Source organism: Netta rufina (assembly GCF_964035555.1).
Source record: "Netta rufina genome assembly, chromosome: 2".
NCBI lineage: Eukaryota > Metazoa > Chordata > Aves > Anseriformes > Anatidae > Netta > Netta rufina.
The window spans coordinates 45,770,912-45,790,098 of NC_140124.1; the positions used below are offsets into that span (position 1 = coordinate 45,770,912).

Here is a 19,187-nt window from a genome sequence, read left to right on the forward strand (position 1 = left end):
CTGGACACTGCTGGTGGATGACAGTAAAAGCTTCCTGAGCGTCTTGCCAAGAGTGAAAGCAATCATGTGAGGGCCTTCATCTTCAGCTCCTGCGTGTTTTTGGCAGGGTGGCAGAGAACCAAACCCCATTCTTTGCAAAAACAGCGGCATTTTTGCATTTGTTTTCAGCACACTGTATTGCTTTTGCCAGGCAGATTTGTTTTGCGTTTCACACGGAGCAAATAGGCTGAAATACACGAACGCGCTGGAGGATTCCTCTCACTTAGCCAGCACAGTTTGCTTGGAAATCTCAATCCAGAATATCCAGAAACCAACCAAAGCAACATTGGTGCGGGAGGCTCTGTGAGCACGGGTGCGAGCAGCTAGCGTGCGCCGCGCGGCTGGCTGGCTGGGGCAGGCAGGCAGACAACACGGCTGGCATTCTCCCACGCACGTTGTCATGAATTCCTGCCCCGCGGTGCCCGTAAACACCATTGTGCTGTTCATCTGCCGCATTTGCAGCAGCAGCAGCAGGGAGATTTCCCCTGAAATGGATTGCTGAGCCAGCGGCCGGCCGGACAATGCGGCGAGCGCGGCACAAAGCCCGCCTTCCAGAAAGCCGTCGCACAAAGCCCAAAGCCCCGTCCGAGCCCCGACCTGCTGGGCTCGGCACATCCCTCCCGCCAGTGCGGGGCCGGCGGCGGGGCTGAGCGGGCCGCAGCGGCAGCATGCCCTTGCCGAGGCGCCGGTCGTCCTTCTTGGGGCAGCAGCCCCCGGCCTCCGCGACGGAGAGCGCGGCGGGGCCCGGGCGCCGCGTGAGCGTGGGGGGCCTGTCGAGGCCTCCCGGCGTCTACGTGGGCTCCGTGCCCACCGGAGGAGTGAGCAGCTTGGGCACCCGCGTGTCCCGCCGAGCCCTGGGCATCAGCAGCGTCTTCCTCCAGGGCTTGCGCAGCTCCTGCTCCGCCGTGCCCCTGGCCGCGGGGCTGGAGAAGGGCAGGGCGCTCTCCTACGAGAGCCTGAACGGCTGCCTGGTGGAGTACATCGAGAAGGTGCGAGCCCTCGAGCAGGTCAACCAGGAGCTGGAGGAGCACATCCGAGTCTACCTGGACAAGAAATCCTCCAGCGTGGGCAGCTGGGGAGCACTGCGGGAGAGCTGGGAGGCCATCTACCACCAGGTGAGCGCGGGCGGCGGCGGGGGCGCGGCGGGCCCTGAGCAGCGAGGGTGGGTGCTGGCGAGGAGCCGGGCTGATGGCGGCACGCGGCGCCCCAGCCGGAGGGTTGTAAATCTATCTTCATGATAATTAGCGTTATCATTTCACAGTGTGGCGTGGAAAATGCCTATTAAGGAGGAGAACTGCCTGAGGCATCCTGTGCATGGGGGCGATTGAAATGCACCCCAAGGCGCCGTAGTCTGCTCTGATTAAAATGGGTGATTTTCTTAATTTTTTTTTTCCTTAGCTGAGGTTATTACGCCGAGCATCAAAATTATTAAAAGAAAACTGCTAGGACTGAATTAGTTTATCCATCAACATGGTATCATTACAAGCATGGTGTGTTTTTTTTTTTTTTTTAATTAGCAATTCAGATTTTTACATTATTCCCTCATTTGCTTAATCACATTTTCAAAAGCTCAATTTATTTAAAAATACTAATTACGTGGCTACAAATGAGCGCCTCCTTCCCTTCCAGTTGTGGCCGCCCCACCGCCCCTCTCTCCCCGCTCTCAGTGCAGCACAGGCTGCATCCCTGGGGGGGCTCTAAAGGAAAGCATTTACTGTGGGGGTGCCAAATGTGTCTGCATCATCATTGTGGACAAGCAACAAGCCCAGAAGGAGCGCATCCCCCCGGTGCCTTTTGCTGGGAGGATGAAGGAGCTGAAGGCAGGAAGGCTTTGCGTGCTGCTGTCCTGCAAGAAACACCCTCGCTTCCAAGCAGCCCATGCTGAGTGAGGTCTGATCGAATCCTGGGAGCACCAAACTCAACCACCAGGTCTCACGACTTCATCCCTGTGTCCAGCATTGGCTTTTGCAGATAGTTAGGAAGAGAAATCTTTACACCGAGACACTAAAAGATAGTAGAGAAAGAAAGAAAAAGCAGCCCACGGGTTTAGCACAACAGCCCCTGAAAAATAAAATAAATAAATAAATAAAAATGTTTCTATGCAAAGCCACAGATGAAGTAACCTCTCTAAATAAGTGCTTGAGAGAGCTGGAGCTGCCGTGCATCTCCTGCTGCACGGACCCACGCAGGGAAGCGGGAGCCCTCTGGGGGACAGATCCTGCAGCTGCTGCAGCCACAGCAGAGCCTGGATCTGGCCACAACACCGCAAGTGGCAGCGGGTGGATCGGAGAGCACGAGCGGAGGGTCCTGGGGGAAAGCCCCCCATCAGAGATGTTACGGAGAGGGGTCGCTGGCAGAGAGCTGAGAGGGGAAGCCCCCATCCAGGCTGCAGCACTGGCTGTCAGTGCGGGCAGCTGGCTTTTAGCAGAGCAGGTGTATGGACACAAACTGGGACAGGCACGAAGGAGGAGGATTTTTCGCAGGAAGAAGGTGAAATGAGAAAACCTTGCTGAGAGCAACTCATGTGACAGAAATATAAATGAATCTCTTTTTGTCCTGGTCACACTCCTTTCCTCCAGTTTTCACACCAGTCTTCTTATGGGAAATGCAAAAGAGATTTACATGTCTCATCAAACGTGCCTCTTCCAGAAAAAAAAAAAAAAAAAAAAAAAAAAAGGCTGTTTGCAATGATAATCCTTCCTGGGGAGCAGTGCAGCACCTGGGAAAAGAGGGGAGAGCAGAGCAGAGCAGAGCAGAGCAGAGCAGAGCAGAGGACTTAGCTCAGCCTCCGTGGCCATTCAGCTATGGATGTGTGGGAGACGCAGAGACAGAGAGATATCACAGACACAGCAGAGGAAGGAATAAATGTCTTGGACCAGTTTCATCACTCCTGTGACTCCCATGCATAGCTGGGAAAACATGAAAGATCACTAGAGTTTTCCACAGGGATGCTTTAATTTGCTCCTGGCCCTCCTGTTGGCGTTTACTCGGTGTCAGTACCAGTTGTGGAGAATACCCCGGGGCTGGCAGCCTGAGCCATCACCTCATTTGGGTAACGCATTCGCAGTGGGACCAGCAGAGCCCCCGTGCAGGAGGCTCTCCTGCCCTGACACCAGGCCAGCATCTCGTGCAATGTGCTGCAACGCAACACAGCGCACTTTTGTTGTCCGTAATATTTCTTGGAGAGCCAGGCATCTTTCTGATGCAATCCCAACTGCTTATAAAATATTAGATGTATAAATCAAATCCCAGTTTCCTGAAGGCAGCAGGAATCAGCAGAGGACACATCAATCTTCCCAGCCCCCATCCAGGTACTGCTTCTCCCAAGGTGAAGCAACAAATGCCACTCTTGTTATCCTCATGTTTAGCTGTAAAGATGTGTTGGAGACAATGGTCTGATAGAAACCATTTATTCCAGCATGTGGAAGGAAAGACTAGACCAGGAGCCTCTGTTCTTTTCCCATGAAGGCTTCATTTGTGAAATGAAAAGCCCAAATGATTTTCCATTGCATGAATAATTAAGCCATGAGACTCATTATCACAGGACACACCTGAGGCCACGAACTCGGAAGCATCCAGAAAGGGACCAGGCATTTGTACAAACAGCAAAACTACACAAAGCTATCAGTAAAGCACAGCTAATAATTTGAAAGGCATAGAAAATCGTGCAGTTCCAAGTTTGGCCAGGTGTCTGCTAAAAATCAAAAGTTTTGGTAAACCAGGGCTAAGTTTACCCCATAAGTGTCTACATCACATGCCAATTTAGCAAGGATGGAGTCTGCAAACCCCCTTGAAGCACCTGGTTTTCCTTATTGCCAGACCTAACCCAGTAAACAGGCCAGTGCCTGAAGTTTCTTTGAAAATAAGATATTTTTTTTGCTAAAAGTTAAAGTTGTGTTTTCATATCCATGAAGGTACAATGAAGTCAAAGAAAAGTGTTGAGACTTTCTAGTTGTTTTATATAACAAATATTCAGGGTTAATTTGAGCTGGAAAAAAAAATAATAAACCATGCAATGTTCTGAAGGTGTGCACATCACAGATCCGAGTGTAGAAAGGCAACACGTGGCTTAAAGGAGCTATTTTTAGGAACAGGATTAGCAATTTGGTAATACTTGCTGTCTTGGCAGTTCAAAACGCCCCGTGAGCACCAGTGAGTGAAGCCTCCCCGCAGCACCACGAGGCAGCACGGAGCTTGCAGACAGAGCAGGCACTGCCCGGTGAGGCTGCCCGCAGCTTTTCAAGCCCTCGCACATCCCCTGAGCACACAGAAGGCTGTTCCCTGAACTGCTGTGTCGAGTGTTTTACTACGTGTGTCAGCAAAGTGGCCACGAATCGGCCTCACTAGCGCTGTGCCTGTGGATCCAGCTGTTGATTATGAGGAGAATTAAATCAAACAAAAGAGCCGCTAGATGGGAGTCTCACATCTCTTCCTTTTAAGCCTGCAACAGGGCTTTCGCAGCTCGTGTAAATCAGAGAGAATTTCTCAGGAAGCCTGATTTCTAGATAGAGACGATGGTGTAATAATCCTCCAGGCTCATTGCTGTATTTAAATTGCACACAGCTGATTTCTGCTAATTTCAGCCGTGCCTGCCATCTTCTGAAGCCTTCTAGATATTAGTCTTTTTATACCTTTGTTACTTCTGTGGCCCAATTCAGGTCTGTGTCCAGTCTTGGAAAGCCCCAGACTTGGCCAAGGAACATCTGGCACCGGCTGCAGGTTCATCAGGAGGGCTGCTTGTGACCTGCTGGAGAGGGTCAGGACCCCAAATGCTTCAATAAAACTACAAGCTTACTACTAAAAACCACTTTTAAGGAGCAGTTTGCCTCCACATAAAGGCAGAAACAGTCAGAGGAAAACAACTCGCTCTTCCCTGCTCCCACTTCCATTGCAGAGCAAAAGCCATTTTGCACCGAGCTCAACTTCTCAACCCAGCGATCACCACCTCTCCGAATTGCACTGTGTAGCTCACAGAATTTAATGCTATTTTTGCTCAGGCGATGTTCCCAATTTCCTCAAAGGCTTTCATTTTCCTCAGCCGTTTGACCAGGTATTGCAACCGTGTGGGCTCACTGCTGGAGGCAAATGGACCTGTTTTGGCAGGTCAGGGCAAATTGCGAGGCAGCGTTTTCCCTGAGTTGAGCCAGGGAAAAAATAAAAAGCTTTTGTGAAGATCCATACTCGTATGAGTGGCCGCAGGAAGACAAAATACAATCATTTCTGTAGAAACTAAGGGAAAAAAAAAAAATCCCAGATTAGATTTTCTAAAATTGAAGGGAAAAAAAAGATTCAGTGTAAGGGTCAAAGCACTGCCCCTACCCCCCTGCTGCTGCCATGCGGTAACTTGAGGTCATTTCTCCATCTTTCAGGAGAAAGTCAGAGCCTGCAAAGGGGAAATAAAATGTTGAGTGCTGCTCTGTGTGCAAGAGGGCACACAGAGGGCAATTTGGGCAGTCCATGCCATGGGGTGAGGTGTTTCCCCTGGCAGCCAGGCTAAGCGGGAGCTGGTAGGAGTGGGCCTCCAACCATGGGCCACCAGCCCTGGCCGCCTTTTCCTGTTGTTTCTAACAGCAGGTATAAAATAAGCAAATCATTTCTTTTCCTCTAGTTCCTCCTCAGATTTAAGGAATGTGGAGTGCTATTAAATTCATGATCCTTTATGAACTTCCTGATGCAGGGAACAGCTTTTTCCTCCGCTCTCTCCTAGTCCATGCGTTTGTAAGACATTTAGGGCAGCGAGCCATTTTTCGTGAGGATCGATGTTAATTTCCACACACAAACACTTCAGCCTTGTGTTTCCCCCTCCACCCCTGCCCCGAGCAGCAGGCCAAAGAGCAGGTGGGCGGCCCACACTCAGGCAATGATCCCCGCTGTGGTGCTGGAGATGACTTGTCGGGACGCAGCCTTGATGCCTCCACGCCGCACGGCCTGTTTCACCTCGGGAGAGCGCCATGCTTCGGGGGATTTGCAATCCCATTTGGTAGCAGACTTAATTATCCAACGATTTCTACATCGAGAACCCTCCTGGCCCACGGAGAAAGCTGCTCCTATTCATGTGGTGGTTTGGTTTCCACCACAGATCTCCACGGGTACTGGAGGCCGCTTGTCGGGTGGACACCTCTCTTGTAGATAAGGACTTGAGGTACCTCCTGGTGTGCCGAATTTGTACGGGGAGCATTTCCAGCTGGGCCCCAGCTCCAGTTTGCAAGCCAAGTGTATGCCCAGCCCTGAGAGCTCAGCCCCAGGCACCACCTCAGCACCTCCACCTTCAGGTTGGGTTCAGCTCCAGCAGGGACCTCGGGGTGGCCGGGCCCAGGGAGCCCCCAGCCAGGTATTTGCTCTAACTCCAGTACCAAATTGGGCATTTCTTTGGTCACCTCCACAGCGCAGTGCACATCTGCCTCCAGGGCAGGCCGTGTCTACTTTTTTTTTTTTTTTTACCTTTTTAATCATTTTATATAATCCCAACAGGCTGCCGTGCCACAAGCCTTTCAGGTTTGATTCCCCCTCAAGTGCCTCCTGGGGATTACAGATACACCAAAGAAGTGTAGTGATGATATCACAGTCTTATTTGCACAATCTCTCCAAAAGCCTTTCCCATTCGGTGTAATAATCTTTGAAGAATGCCTGCTTCCCAGGTCTCATATCTATCGCAAGAGCTTACGCGATCCCATCAGAGAACAAAAACAGCGCTCTGGGAGCTGAGGACCGCTCACCCGAGGCACCAAATATCCCTTGGCTCATGGAAGAGGATGGCACTGAGGAGCACTGCTGATATGGGAAGTAGAATAGGAACTGCATAAGTGTTGCTTAAACCGTACCTAGAAACTATAAGTGGGCCTTAAATGCTGAACGTACCTTGTGTGCAGTAATGAATTTTACCCCTTGTGACCAGCTGACAATCGGGATAAATGTGTTTCCACAAGAAGATGAATGCTTGAGAGCAGTGAACAGTGTGATGAAAAATTGCAGCCTATTTGCAGACAATTTGTGAATTGATATGTACAAAATTCAGTGATTAAATTACCTGGAATGAGTCACGTGAACAGCCTTAGGCTAAAAGATTATTTTCAGAATCAGAGCTATTCATCTGCTGAAGATAGATGGACCGTGCAGGCAGCGCCGGTGCCGAGTCCTAATTGCTTGAGCTCTGTTGTCTCTCCCTTGCAGGTGGGTGAAGCAGTCCTGGAAAACGCCCGTCTCATGCTGCACACCGAGAACATTCAAGCCTGTGCTGAAGACTTTAAGGACAGGTAGACCCGTGGTGGCACCTGGCTGCCCAGTTTCTCTGAAACTTTGCCTTGGCAGTTGCTTACTCGATAGGGGAGGGGTGCTTAGTGAGCACTGGGTTCATTGGGAATACTGAGTGAGGGTTGCTCTAACATCACAAAATAGCTGCCATGCTACCAGTGCTTTGGAACACATTTTTAAGAGTAATATTTAATAATTTATTAATATGTAATATTAGTCTGATAGACGGACATCGATCTCTTCCTGGGAGGTCAGCATTCATTCAAATTCGGGTTGATATTTTGTAAAGGCAACCATTTGTGTGATTTTTAGTTTTAATTTTCAGTGCTGCAGAAATGTTTTTCAGAACTGGTAGTTGTTCTGCTGCAGTACCTGAAAAGCAGACACTGCACCACTGCAAACCTCACTGATAAGAACAGGATAAGAAAAGAGAAATGGGCTGCACTGATTTTCCTTGTCTTTACTGAGAGAAATGAGTCGCGAAAGATCCTAAATATTGATAAGCTTCTTTTAAAGCCTTTCTGTTTGCAAAGCATAAGATTTATGTACATGGGTACATGAAGTTCTTTAAGCTTTATTCACAAGGTCTGACACTTCTAGCTTGTCTGTATAATGGTCTCAATCATTGACCAATAGTTTATGTAATATTTGTAGTACAAGCAGTATTTCCAACAAATTGATTTTTATTTCTTATGATTTTTGCCATCCCTGGTATCATTTTACTTAATCACACTAAAACATCTTAGTCGTGTTCTTAGGTTTGCCTTTTATTCCAGAAAGGTACAGCTCTGAGTGACTCATTTTGGTGCTTTCCATCCCATAAGCCCCACTCGTATTTTAAGTGGTTTTAAAAAAATAATTTTAAAATGTCCACCGACTTGCCCAAGGAGCTTACAAAACAACGTTAAATGAATCCACCACATAGTAAAAGCTCCTGGTGCTCGCTGGGACCAGCTTCCCCTTTCCGTTGCTGCTGAATTCCCAGTAACAAAGGTGGCTATCATAGGGCACAGGAATTGTCTCACAAAGCTGGTTCCCGTCTAACCCAGGAGCCAGCCACAGTTTCAAGGGACAAACCTCCTGCTCCCTGAGTGAGGTCTTGGCTCCACAAGCTGCTGCCACCTGATGCCAGTTTGTGTTTGCGCTGTGGAACAGTGATGAAATTAGAAATGTCCATACCATTATCATGCAGTATATCCTGATGGTTTGAAAGCACAGCAGGGAGGGAGCAGGAAGCAGCAGCAGCTGAAGAATTCACACTGAAGTCTGAGGAAGGGAAGAATCCACACGTATTCATCTGGTACACAAATACCAGACCTGGCAGGAGACCACGTGCCTCTCCGTGCTTATTCAGCAGCGCTATCAGTCTGATACTGCCACACCACAGGCTGACAGCCTGGCCAGTTTCGTTAAGCTCCGAGTTAATGACAAGGTACTTGAGGCAGTGGAATTGAAGCACATTGAGACAAGGTGAGGGCAGAGTACACCTCGTGTTTCTGTGCCTCTGTCTGGGACACGAGAGCTAATTAGCAAAATGGTGTCTTTTAGAAAAAATGCAAGTTTTTCTTGCTGAGCCATGCTTATCTGCTTTTATCTCTCTGCAGGTATGAAAATGAGCAGCCATTCAGAAAGGCAGTGGAAGATGAAATTAATTCCCTTTATAAAGTGATTGATGATGCTAATTTAACTAAAATGGATCTGGAGAGTCAGATAGAAAGCATGAAAGAAGAGCTGACTTTGCTGTCAAAGAATCACGAAGAAGTAAGTCCAGGCCTGGGACACTGCAGAGCTGATGTGTGCCTGCTTCATGCGGTTGGTGTAGTGCATCTGGCAGAGCAAGCATTGAAAAGCTGCACCCGCCATGTCTGGATGGGGAGAAACTTCCTATTTCTCTCCTTTCTGTTAATTTAAAGTGCTAACCTTTGAGGCAAATTATGTAGGTGTAAGTTTTAACTCTTTTTTTTCTGATATATATGACTTGGAAGAGATGTTGTCAGTTCATATCTTGCTGGACACCTCAAGTTATTCGTGGGGTGGACAGTCTCTGTGTTGAAATCCCAACAGTGAGAGGTCAGATTCTCAGCCACAGAGCTGTGGAAGGAAAATGCCTGTGCAGGGAACCAGCCCCGGCTGCACTGGCACTGAGCATTAACTGGGTTCGGCTGACCAAGCTGCTTGGTTCCCAAAACTGAGCCTGCCCTGAGCAATGCACCACTGAAGCAAGCCTCAGGGACAGGCAGCTGGAAGAGGAGCACCTCATTACCCAGTTTTGCAATACATCACTCATTACATCCACCATTTGCATGAAGGTGGTTTATTCCCTTCAGTGAGGGTTTCGGGATCTGACCCAGATCTTCGCTGATGGGAGCACAGTTACGCAGCTGCTATTTATCTACTGACACCTCTAAAGGAGAGATCGAACTGGGATGTTTCATGGAATTGAGGCGCTCTCTCTTACATTTCTTATAGGTGATTTTTCCAAATGCAACATCTCAGCAACACTGGCAGGCATGTAGAGAGAGGCTTGGCCTGCCAAGATAAAGCTTCATCTGCTCCCTACTTTGACATAACCAGTGGCTTCAGCTCCACTGCAAGTCAGGAGAAAGATGGAAGTTGGTTTAGATATCAGGGAAAACACAGAAAATTGAGAGAAATATGCATGTGCCTCTTTAAACCTCCGTGTATGCAATGTTTGCTGTGAAACTGGCGAAGTTGCCATTGCTGCTGTTCTCTGCCTGTACACGTGGCATAAATAGAATAACAGCTTCCCACTGCTCTTCTTGCGCCACATTTAGACAGTGCAGAGCCTGTGCAGGGTGGAAGGATGCTCCGCATCAGGATCATCTGGGCACTCGGGGCCAGCCCAGCACAAATCTGCTTTTCCCATGGCAAGGGAAAATTCCCTGCCATGGGAAATTTCCCATTCTCAGTGGCTCCCGAGTAGGCTGATCAACAGAAGTAGAACAGACTAGAGGCTGGAAACAGCTATTGCAATTGCTCCATTTGATCTCTGGCCCCAAAAAAAAAAAAAAAAAAAAAAAAAAAAAATGTCCCAAGGACTTTCCTGAACTAATTCAAATGCTACCATTCAGTTGCCCATTTTCTTACCGCCTGTTCTTTTTGTTCAAGGACGTGAAGGTATTATACAAACAGCTTGCTGGATCTCAGCTGGAAGAACTTGATGTTCCCCTGGGAAGTGGCCTGGACAACATACTGGAAAAAATCAGAATCCACTGGGAGAGAGACATCGAAAAGAATCGTGCTGAGACGGGGGCCCTGCTCCGTACCAAGGTAAGCACAGACCCCAGCCTCCACAACTCACTCCAGCATCAAGGGATTTGAAGCAAGCACAACATCTGCCTAATACTCTGCAGTAACTTGGAGAATTGTCTTTTGTTTAACAACAAAAAATAGACCAAAATCCTTTAGATTTTGATAGTAAGTCCACTGAAAAACACTCTCGTAAATATCAGTGATTTTCTTGGGATGCATAGAGTTAAGTAGCAGTGGAAGTGGCCCCGCTGATATCACAGGTATCTGTGGGAGACTTCTAATGGCTCTGAAATGTTGTCTACAAAAAATGAACTTAATCAGTTGATGCCTCCCATGCAGGATGAGCCACAGCCGTTATCCTACTTATCAGGGCTGTTCCTCTGCTGGAGAATTTACAGGGTCCCATAAATCAAAAAGGCAAAATACATTGCTCGACACTAATTACATAGCTATGCGTTCCTTGTGGGTTTCTCCTTGAAATTGTTTCCTTTGGCAGCAGCGGGAAAACTGGATATTAATCTGGAAATGAAAAGTGATGATAACAGACATTCCCTTTGTAAGTTGTCTCCTTTCCTGATGCTGAGTCCGAAACAACCCTTTACTGCAGGTTTTCTTTGGTCATGAAGGATCACTCACTCCCCAGGCTGGTTGACGTATTTTTGGAGAGCTGAAGCATTAAGTTCACGATCCTGTGTTAGCAGCCATCTCATTCTGAGTCAGCTACCACGGCAGAGCATGGCACACCAAATGCCAGGTTCTGGTATGACATCCTAGGCTTGGGTTTGGTTTTCTTTTTTTCTTTTTGGTCCCCAAATGAAACCTAGATGTACCACTCATAGTTTTGTACCTCATACAGATCTATACAGATCATTGCTATTTATACAGATAGCAAGTGTTAACTAATTATGTCCAGCTAAGCGTGTGGCCTTCTGCCATCCTGCGTTGCTGAGTCGCACCATTTAGTCATCCACACGGTGACAAATTTGTCCTTGCTCCCTCCTCATCGCAGGAGGGAGAGCAGTTCTCTCCTTTGCTCTTCATTACTACTTTCTTCAGTCTCTCTTTGTGAGTTTTCCGTGGTTCCTAATATTTTAATTTCCTTTCTCTGTACACAGTCTCTGGCACTGTTGTGACCAGCTGAGACCGAGGTATTTCAAATGACGTCCTAGCACTGACTTACATGTCAGAGCAGAATTTTCATTATTTTCTGACCAATTCCTTGCCTCATTTGCTTTTCCTTCTGACTAGGCTCACAGTCATGGGTAGATTTTTCATGGGCACCAAACACAGAGATTTATATTCATACCTAATCAGGTTTTACATGGGATTTCTTAGGTGAATAAGTAACCTTAAAACTCCAGTCTACTGTTTTCAGATCTGCACGTATTTGTCTGTAACGCATTTTTTTCCTTGAATTGACTCGGTGATTTAAACCCTTGTAAGGCATGCAAGCTTTTTTTTTTTTTTTTCCTGAAACAGGCTTTACTTTGCATCAAACTACATAGATGTCCGCTTAGCGATGAGTTGCTGCTCAGTCATGTTGTTTGATTCCACACGTTACTAATCTGTAGTGTCTTCTGTCACCCATAAATCTTTCTAGTTCATGATTCATCCCCAGGGCAGTAAACCTTGAGGCGCGACGCTGTTAAACTTGTGTTGTAATGAAGCTAGACCTTAACCCTCCTCTCCATGTCCAGTTTCTTGACCAGCTGTTGATCCATGGCAATGCTCTGCCCTGAGCACACGATTACACAGCTTCCTTTCTCACTCCCTATGTTAGATCGCATAAAAAGTTTTGAAAATCTTGTGGATTGTGTCAATTGTTTCTCCCTCCTCCACTGCTTTGCTAACGCATTCCCAGAGCAGTTAAGAGATTAACAAAGCCCATTCCCCTATGCAGATACCAAGCTGATCAGATGTTGGCGTTCTATCCCTAATCATCCTTTAATTGTCTCGATTTCATTAAAAAGAGATTAACAGGAGATTCTGCACTCTTGTACAAGGCCTGGCTCAGAACTGCACAGATATGCTTGAAATCCACATATTCCTAAGAAATTTGAGCACTAAAAAGCTAAAGATTTGGGGTGATTTCATCCTCTGCCTCTGTTAATCCAGCTGTTTGTGTGTACCATGATTCAGCACAGCCTTTCCTCATGGAGTGTCTCAGGAAGAGCAAGAGCAGGGCCCCCAGACAGCACCAGCTGCCCCATGAAGAGGGCACAAACATTACGTCTGCACTTCTCTGCAGAAGGAACCCCAAATCTGAGGCCAAATTTCATGCCCAGCAGCACCCTCCGCATGGGCTCTTTGAGGTGGCGCAATTGGTAATCGTGGAAGGAGAATGGGGAAACCTTGTGCACCAAAATCTTTGTAGCTCATCCAGTGCACACTCGGTAGCTGTGCTACATGTATCCTCGGTATTTAGGGTTTGATGGGCCACTGCCATCTACTCCGTATGCCGTGTGCCATTGATATCACCAGCATTAGGAAGCTGTAAGAGCTTAGGGTACCCCCAAAAGGAGCCCCAAAATCACATGTGGTGAGGGGAAGGGGGATTGATAGGTAGCATTTGGGTCACGGTAAGGTAAATGTGAATGCAAGGCTTCATGTGATGTGTCTAGGCGGTAAATATAGATGAAAAGTCATCCTTCCTGCCCTAAGTATTTACAGCCCTAGTACCATCATAATGTGCAGACAACAATCTCAACACAATTATTTGATCTTACCTTTAAAATAAAAGAATGTATGATCAGAAAAGCAGGACAGGACCAAGATGAATGTTGGGTGGAATGGAAGCATTTCACATAGTCTAACTGCAAGGTCAACCAGGAGAAGAAATATAGGATTTGACTGAAGAATCATATTAGCTGGAGAGCTCAGAGCTCTAGCCTGAAAACGTTGATCTCAGCCCCCATTAGAGGTATAGAAATTTTATTTTTACTAAAGTAAATTTTCCTTTAGCTATTTTCAAGGAGCCTGAATTGAACATATATAAAAATCATAAGCAAAGAAGAGCATGAAATTGCATAGGATATCTTAATTCAATTAACAGAAATTATTTTTTCTGCCTTATGTGACATGACTTCTTCTCTCATTCGTAGAATCCCATGTGAAAAAGCACGGTGTGAATACTTGAAATCAAACAGGCTAAATGAAAACACTTAACTTTTAAAATATGTTATGGTATAGCTACAAAGAAAAGCAGAATTACAGCAATGTTTTCTTTTATAGGTCATTTTAAATGTACTAGTAGAAATGCTGAATAGCTTTTGTCAACATAGATAAAATATGTACATTTACACGTGTAAGCCATTTTACAGTAGGCACATAGAAGAACAGGCAACTTTGATGCTAATAAGTACCCAAAGCATTCAAGCAAAGAATTTAATATATAGCAATCCAACTCAAAATCAGAATTGCCGCAGACTGTGAAAATATTAACCATCATTTTGGTGTGTAAGGAAACTAAAGCATAATTTGAGTGCGCTGTGATGACAGCCATAACCTTGTACCAGCAACAGGCTGAAGCGACAGCTGCCGTGCGAAGCCAGGAGGAAGAACTGGTGGAGGGCCTCAGAACTGAGTTCCACGAAACTGCCTGCAAAATACAGAGCTTGCAGGCCGAAACTGAATCCTTGAGAACCTTGGTAAGTAACGTCGGTTCTGTATGGGTATCTTCTGTGTGAATTCATCGTGCCTTCTGAAGAGAGCATGCCCAGAGTTGAGAATAAATTGCTTTTTTCCAGTGGATATTGTTCCCAGAGATGCCAGACATTTCTGAGCTCTCCTTGATTGACGTGGTATACCGAACGTACCACATTTGAAAACTGAGCCCCAAATTTCAATTATCTTCAATGTCTTCATACTCACTTTATTAATAAATTTCACTGAGATTGCTGTGTGGGTTGTATTCTACAGCATAGAATAGAGTAGTTCAGCTGGAAGGGACTTTCAAAGATCAAATCCAACTGCCTGACTTCTTCAGGGCTAACCAGAAGTTAAAACACGACACTGGGGGCATTGTCCAAATGCCTCTTGGACACTGACAGGCGCAGGGTATCAACCACCCTGCTAGGAGGCTGGAACCAAACTGGTTAAACCTTTATAATGATAATACACATTTTTCAAAATGTCTAGAGAAAGGAGTTCTTATATTAAAGCATAGTCAATGAAGATATTGGCCAAACCTGAATAAATATTACTCTGAAGCATATGAAAACTGACTGTGTTAATGTCTGCTTCCTGGCCTTACAGAAGAGGGGTCTGGAGAACTCCTTGTACGATGCCAAGCACTGGCATGACATCGAACTGCAGAACCTGGGCTCTGTCATTTCCAAGCTGGAGGCAGAGATGGCAGAAATCAAAGCAGAAACTGAGCAGCAGCAGCGGGATCGTGAAAATCTGCTGACCAACAAGCAACAGCTGGAGAAAGACATTGCTGCGTATCACTGCCTTCTGGATGGAGAGCAAAGCAGGTACCCGTTATCGAAAACAAGTGTGCCGTGGGAAGGAGTTGTGGCCAGGGTGGTTCTCGTGTTTCTTAAGGCTGTGTGCTAGCTCGTTAGGTTTGGAGAAGCTGCCAAGGGGGACAAACACCCCAAATCTGTGCTGAGATTCCCGATGTATTGGAGAGGGCTGCTTTCCTTTTTTTTTTAAGATCCTCAATCACTGTTAGTTATGGAACTCTCGGAAATCTAATCCATGGATTTTGACTTGCACTCTGCTTAGGTCGGGGTGAAAGTTTGTACTTACACAGAAATTGTAAAAAAACAAAAAGTCCAAGTATACCAGATTTGTTTTCTGCTTCACAATCAGGTCCTGCCGAAGTTGATGAGGTCTCACCAGTAGAACTGAAGATAGTTGGTTCAGCACTTTTCCTATTTGTAGTAGTGATCAATTTTATTTTTACCTTTCAGCTGATTATGAAATTCCCAGCCCACGGAAGACCATTGCCATTCAAAGCAAAAGAAGATGTCACTGCTAAGTATGTTCGTGGAAGCTAAAAACCCATCAAAGCAGCCTGCTTTACTCAGTTTGATTCAACAGTCGAAGTAGGTTGTAGCTTGAACAACTTTATTAGACCCTCTTCATGTAATTGCTTTGCTTAAAGATTTCAATTTACTCATGTTGTTAAAATTATAATAAAAATAAAGAATATCAGCTTTTTTGTTTGTCTTTTTTTTTTCTTTAAGTATTTTTCATCATAGCTGTGCGGAGCTACATTAATAGCACAGGACCTCCACTTTCCAGCAAGTAAACTTTTTTTTTTTGCTTTAAATACATTAAGACTGAACTACTCCTCCACTGTGCAAACGGCACAAATGGCAAGTGCTCTGCTGTGTCACAAGACCAGCAGCTCATTAGTGCGAAACGTAATTCAAATAAGGCTAAAGCAGTTAAATGACATCAACTTGATGCAATTAGTTTTGCAATACATAAGCCAGCAAAAGCAGTAATGCAAGCACCCCAGCAGCACTCAGTAAATATATTTTAACTCTAGACTAAACTTTTGGAAAAGCTGAAGGTGAAGGAGAGCGACAGCAGTTCTGTCTGCTGCCTAGGTCACATCCTTTCAACACCCACTGTGTTTGTTGGATTGGGATTTGACAATAGGGACAGTTAAAAAAGGGGATAAAATGTTTATTAACTGGATTCAAAGACTACGGAGAAATGGGATATGGTAGAGAACATTATGGCATATAGCACAGGAGACACGCTGAAGATATTGTAATCTTTAATGAAACATTGGATAACAAAGCTGTTTAGTTGTAATGACCGATAACATCAAGTACACTCCAAATCCACTACACTTGCTCCACCAGTGAGTAAGAGGAAGCAGCATGCAAGTTTCATACCTTCCTTTGCCCACTTCACCACACATGGGAAGTCCTTCTTCATGCAGTTATTTGACAAATAATTTCTCAATTTTTGGGAAAAAAAAAAAAAAGCCCTTTTTGGCATATACTACCGGAAAAGATTTTTATAAAAAAAAAAAAAAAGATTAAGAGATTAACGAACAGCAACCCAAAAGCCAGATAATGGCAAACTCCTTTTTCCTCTTATGGTCGCAGGCTCCTCAGAGCAGCAATAACACTTTCTTCCATATGTGTGCAGAACTTACCATTTTGTGAATCCATCAAGAATAGCGATGATGATAGAAAATACACAGGAACAGTTGTACAAAAGGTGCGATGGCACCGATCCTTGGGTTGCTGTTAACTGGGTGTGTCTAGGAATAGTTACGTGTTGATGTCAGTGAAGCATGACGTTCCCTCATCCTTGTCATACAAGAGAGCAGTTTCTCCGAGATTTGGGCTATTTGGGCTAGCCCACACTTCATTACAGACTTGGTACTGAGTAGGGACATACCACACCAGCCAGGATTTGGTACTCTAGCCTATGATCCTCGTGTTTACATCTTAGCATAAGTATTATTATTATTGATCCTATGTTTCAAAGATTATTTTAGGGTGACTTCAAGCTGGCACTGTGTAAAATTTAACACTTCCACACCACACAGTGTTGCCACCACAGAATGCTTTCAGATGGCAATTACTGGTGGAGAAATGGACATAACACAACCCCCTTCCAGCTGTAAAGGTCTTAAATTACAGCAAACTCGTAGCAGCACAATGCTGACGTGAAGGTTAAGCTCCTAAAGACAACCAGGGCCCATGCTGTGGCGAGGACTCTGCCTGATTCCTTCTCCAAGCTGCCCTGCACAGCAGCTGCACTTTTCCTAAGGGCAGCTTCTCCCATTTCCTTAGCCTGCCCAAGTGTTACCAAGTGTTCTGCTTGTGATCTGCAAATGCCAAAGCAGTTTGCAGGGCTATCACCTTCATTTCACAGGATGGAGATAATTCGGTACAAAGAAGGTGGTATAAGACAAAACACTGGATGACGGGAAGGAAGTCTGCTCTTAACTCTTGCCCAGGTTTCGCAATCATCACCCACAACCCGCTTTGCCTTCCCATTCTGCAGTTTCTCCACACGAGCAGTGACCGCTGTGGCACCTCCCCCACGTGCAGTAGTATTTCATTCCTCAGGCTTTATAAAATGCACCACGGTGCGCAGGGAGCAGCATCACAGCCCCAGCACGGAGACAAGAGGAGTTCAAGCACCTCTGTACACCATGACACACACGCTGCATTACACACTGCGAACGTGGGGGAGGAGAGAGACAAAGTCCTCCGGGTAAACCTGCACCCGAGCAGAGGCGCTCAAAGCACCGGGCCTCGCTGAGGGCTGGTCACTCCGGGCAGGGCTACACCGTGCGGTACGAACCTGCCTGCTGAGCTCATGCTGCTGTCACTGCCACGCTGCACGGAGTCCTCGCATCACAAGCATTGCTTCTGCCAGCCAGTGCCCACAAGCCGGTCTTCAGCCAAACGTCCTCTGCTCAGATATAGAGGATTGCTGGATTTGAGAGAGGAAAAGAAAAAGAAACAATTGCCACAACGACCCTTTTTTATGGCTCTAGCATATAATGCAGCAACAATCTTGACCATATAAGCTAATGCAATGCATTCACCGAGAGCTACAAATTCTGCGCATCAGCACATTTTCACGATTTTGCATAAAAATAAAGCTAGAGGTGGGAGGAAAATCCAGGCATAACTGCATAGCTAATGCTTCCTTTACAGTGCCAACTGAGACGTGTCTTTAAATCTGCATCTAAGCCTTCAGAGGCCTAAATCATTGCTGATATTTTCCATGGTTTCCCTTGGGTCTGTTCCAGATTTAACAGCTGAATTTTTTCCTGGTGCTCTGCTCCTGGCAGGTATTAAGTTTCTAATCCAGAGTCGGTCACTCCAGCCTTACAGTATTGTGCTTGCGAGGGACAAGTGACGCAGCCGCTAAAAGCAGCGAAAAGGCATCAGGTTCACGTTCTTCAGCCTGATAGCAGGGATTACCCACAATAACACAACAAAAATATTTTACCAGCTGCTGAAATTCAAAAAGTGTATCTCAGAATCAGACCCGGCACTGTACTTAGTGGTCATTATTAGCTTACCCACTACAAAACCTGAGGGGTACAAATTATCTGCTTAGTTGCATTTTGTTTTCGGGGCTGAGCCTGCAAGTGGTGCAGTGCAGAGCTGTGTGTGAGCTTCCCAGGCAGGACCGTGGCACTAACACAAGGGAAGGCAGCGTCTCAGCACAGGGGGTGTCTGGCACTGAGCTGCCTGGTGCCACCCTTCCACGTGACCCCATCCAATCAACTGATGAGGGCGAAAATCCAGGAGCACGTAAGGAAGCAGAGAAAATGGGACAGCTATGGAATTTGTTCTCCCTTAGGTAATGATGCTTACTGTGAAATAGAAAGTGTCATTGATCACGCAGTGTTCTGTGTCACTGGATGAACTGTCACGCTCGCAGCTTAGTTGTCAGGGCCTGCTCTGTGTGGGATCAAATCCCCTAGGAGCACAGGATGTCAGTGGCAATAGAAAAATGTAGGGAGAGCACAGCACGACAGAGACATGAAGAGGACTGTAACAAACCTCTCCGTCTGGAACACTTGACTTTGGTGATTCAGTTCTGACTGCAAAACAGAGGGAACGACACCGAGTGCCTGACGCCTTTCTGTGGCATGACGGTGACACCTGCATGTTTTTTCAAACGAG

The 19,187-nt window shown here is 46.2% G+C and overlaps 1 protein-coding gene across 1 annotated transcript; it reads left to right on the top strand.

The window, feature by feature from the left end:
• Positions 1–707: 707 nt before the first annotated feature.
• On the top strand, positions 708–15,120 carry BFSP2 (beaded filament structural protein 2; the record flags this gene model as incomplete). The annotated part of the gene is made up of 6 exons (XM_084281612.1): positions 708–1,154; positions 7,210–7,292; positions 8,895–9,051; positions 10,420–10,581; positions 14,079–14,210; positions 14,818–15,120. The coding sequence occupies 6 exons, from the start codon at positions 708–710 to the stop codon at positions 15,118–15,120; spliced, it is 1,284 nt and encodes a 427-aa protein (XP_084137738.1).
• Between the last annotated feature and the right edge of the window lie 4,067 nt (positions 15,121–19,187).